At 34.0% G+C, this 3504-nt stretch overlaps 1 protein-coding gene across 1 annotated transcript in view; it reads left to right on the top strand.

The window, feature by feature from the left end:
- SPATA6L (spermatogenesis associated 6 like) overlaps positions 1-3504 on the top strand; it is a gene marked incomplete at its 3' end in the record, with an annotated part of 59479 nt that overhangs the window by 36238 nt on the left and 19737 nt on the right. Inside the window, exon 7 of the mRNA XM_019645880.1 lies at positions 1102-1179. Coding sequence (XP_019501425.1) covers positions 1102-1179 — 78 coding nt within the window. The remainder of the gene's footprint in view (positions 1-1101; positions 1180-3504) is intronic.

A 3504-nucleotide genomic window follows, 5' to 3' on the forward strand; every position in this document is an offset into this window, starting at 1 on the left:
TTTAGTACTGAGCAAAAATAGAAGTATCAATCAACAAAGTAAAATAAAGAGTTTGGAAATAGATCAAATGAACATAAATATTTGGTAGAAGATACAAAACAAGTTTTTTAAAGCAAGTAGTTAGGAAAGGAGAATTCTTATCCATCCTTCCCCCTAGGATATCTCATTCAGTTCCATGGTCCAATATTTTAAATCGAGTAGCTAATTGCATGGACACTGGAGTTAGAATGCCTAGGTTTAAGTACCGGCTCCGCCAAGTTACTTAACTTTTTATATCTAAGTTTCTACAAAGTTGAGATATTATTAGGACCCACCTCATGGCGTTGTTTTGAGAGTTAGGTGAGTTAATATATGCAAAACACTTAGGTCAGAACCTGGCACATAATACTATTTATGTAAGTGCTTAGCTCTTCTTATTATGTATATACTATATTTTACTTTTCATCTTTATTGATACATAATTGACAAATAAAAATTGTACACATTTAAGATATACAACTTGATGTTTTGCTATGTGTCTACATTGTAAAATAATTGCTAATTACATATCTATAACTTACTGTTACTAGGTACCATTTTTTTGTGTGTGTATGTGAGAACACTTAAGATCTACCCTTTTAGAAAATTTCAAATATACAATATAATATTAACTATAGTCACATTGCTGTACATTAGATCTCCAGAACTTAGTCATCTTGCTTAACTGAAACTTTTTATCCTTTGACCAACATCTCCCTATTCCCCCCATCCTCCAACCCCTGGCAACCAGCATTCTATTTTCTGCTTCTGTGAGTTTGACTATTTTAAAGCTCATATGTAAGTGAGATCATGTAGTATTTATCTTTTGGTGTCTGGCTTATTTCACTTTGAATAATGCTCTTCAGTTTCTTCTATGTTGTCACAAATGGTAGGATTTCCTTCTTTTTAAAGGCTCAATAATATTTCATTGTATATATGTTTGTTATATGTATATTTTAGATAATGTGTGTGGATTATGCCAACCACACAAAAGAGCTTGTATGATTTCAAGTTAGGATGAGATGGGCAAAGAACCTGTTTCCAATAATTTTATTTTCCTCTTTTATGCTGTTTTACTTTTAGGGCATTGCTCCCAAACTAGAGTTTTCTACGAAGACAGCCATCAGAGAATGTGTGTTTCTGCACAGAAACAGATTTCTTGTAAGTATAGTCAGGAATTTTCTCCACAAATTCAAAGAACTCAGTTTACAAAGTTTAGATGCAACTGGACAAATAGAAACCTGAAGACTTATTACTCAGTTTGAATTTCTGTATTTGAGCTATTTGCTCAGCTTGTCACATTAGAATGAGAATATTTGGCACATATTTATCATGGTATAGTTGATGGAGCAGAATGATCCAGAAGCTAAGATCAAAACTTTGACGTATAAGTTATAGCTTTAATGGTTGTTACTGTTCCATGACTTTTACTCTTGATCTTAAGAACAGTGGTGTTTCCTTCTTTCTTTTGTCAAGGCTAAACCTCAAAGTTATATTTGTGGGCTATCTTTGGTAACCATGAAGGGTCTTGGGGCATCCATGAGCACTGTTTCCATTTTACTCTCTTGTTCAGCCCTCATTTCTCCTTAACCCTGACTTCTTTCTGTGTTTCTTTTAACTTATGCTACACTACACAATTTTGCAACCACTTAAAGTCCTTTCTAGGACAATATGGAGAATAAATGAATGTAATTTTTAAAGCTTCTTTAAGTACTTTGTCATTTTAAATCTTGCCTGGTGTCCTGGAAAAGACCTTGAAAATGTGGNTGGGTTATTACTCTTTAGAAGCTAAAAGGGGATACAAACTGGTGAGAATCAGGTGGAGAATACACTTTATATTAACTTTGGTTTGCCTGAGTTTTTTATTAAATAAAAGCCATCTATAAACATTGGGCTGGTAACCAGCTAAGTTTCAAGACAAGGGGAAACGCACCTTTTTATATTTTTCCAAATGTTATCTCTGTTTAACTTAATGAGCATAAGTAGGAAGAAGAACTCATAGGAACTTGTGTTTGTAGTTATTCATAAATGCAGGTAATCATTAGGAAAAGGGCTTTAAAACTGTGGAGAAAGACCATCGTGTGTTAGAGGTAAAGTATCAGTTCTTACAATGAAGTTAATCAAATATATTTTAAACAATTTATACAAAGGTAGAGGAGCTGAGTTTCTTTCAAATGTCCTGTAAAGCAAAATAAAGCCAATTGCTGCAGTTTTAATAACAGTCAACATTCATTGTGTGCTCACTAGATGCCAGCCACTGTGCTGAGTTCGTTACCTAGATTACCTTGTTCAATCCTCCTTAATCCTGCAAGGTGGCTACTATTCTTTCCCTCATTTTATGGATGGGGACGTTGGCATAGAGAGTTTAAGAAAGGTATTCGGAGTCACAGAGCTGGTAAGCGATGGAGCAAATGTTCTCATGCTGGCCTGTCAGACTTCACTGTTTGCACTCTTTATCACTGCTCAATGCCAATTCTCGAATGTTTATTTCAGCCCAGTCTGCAATTTCTTTTCATTAATATTGTAGGACATGAGAATGTACAGGTCAGGCAAATCATTTACTTCATTTATTTTCTTTTTATTTATTAATTCACCAAGAATTTGATGTATTTCCTCCATGAAAATGTGACTTTTTTTGTATTTACATATTTTGTTTTATTTTAATTATTTGATACCCTAACAGCCCTTTCCCCCCCTTTTTCGGCCAAGGTCAAGACTTTTTTTTTTTTTTTTACATAATCTGTTTTCTTGTTAGGTGAAAACTGAATTTATAAGGTAAGTAGAAAGAATAGTATTTAAAAAAATTATTAACTTTTAGTTAATTTCATTTTTTTCTTTAGTGTAGTGATTCTAGAAAAATCCTACTGTTAAATCCATTTATCGACCTAACCATCATCATCATCATCATTATCCCATTGCTAAGGAGATTGGACAAGATAGAGCCTGTAAATTTTAGTTCTAAACTACTGGTGCTGTTGTGAAAAAGAAAACACATTCCTCCTTACTGTCTGTAAATCATTGCCAGGAGTGGAGGTTATATAAGGTGAACAAGGATGTGTTATAGAATGTGGATTCCTTACTGATAGGGACCCCCTTCTCCTCTCTAGACAAAGTGGATCAGGGATTTGAAGATCTATTAAGCAGCTGCATGGATAGTGGTTAAATATGGACTCAGATTGTCTGGGTTCAATCTCAGTTTTGTCACTCAATGACTGTGACTTAAGGTAAATTACTGAATGTCTGTGTACCTTAGTTCTCATCTGTAAAATGGGACTGATGATAGCACTTCCCTATAGGGTTATTGTGAGGGTTAATTGAGATAATATATGTATAGTGTTTAGCATAATACTGGTATATAGTTAAGTGCACAATAAATGTGAACTCTTATATTTTATTATACTGTCATTGAAGGGTTAATACCACCTCCCTATGAGGCAATGAGAAGATTACACAAGTCTGTGGTTCAAGAGATGACTTGTTTAGGCT

This window comes from Hipposideros armiger, unplaced genomic scaffold (assembly GCF_001890085.2).
Source record: "Hipposideros armiger isolate ML-2016 unplaced genomic scaffold, ASM189008v1 scaffold_95, whole genome shotgun sequence".
In the NCBI taxonomy this organism is placed as follows: Eukaryota; Metazoa; Chordata; class Mammalia; order Chiroptera; family Hipposideridae; genus Hipposideros; species Hipposideros armiger.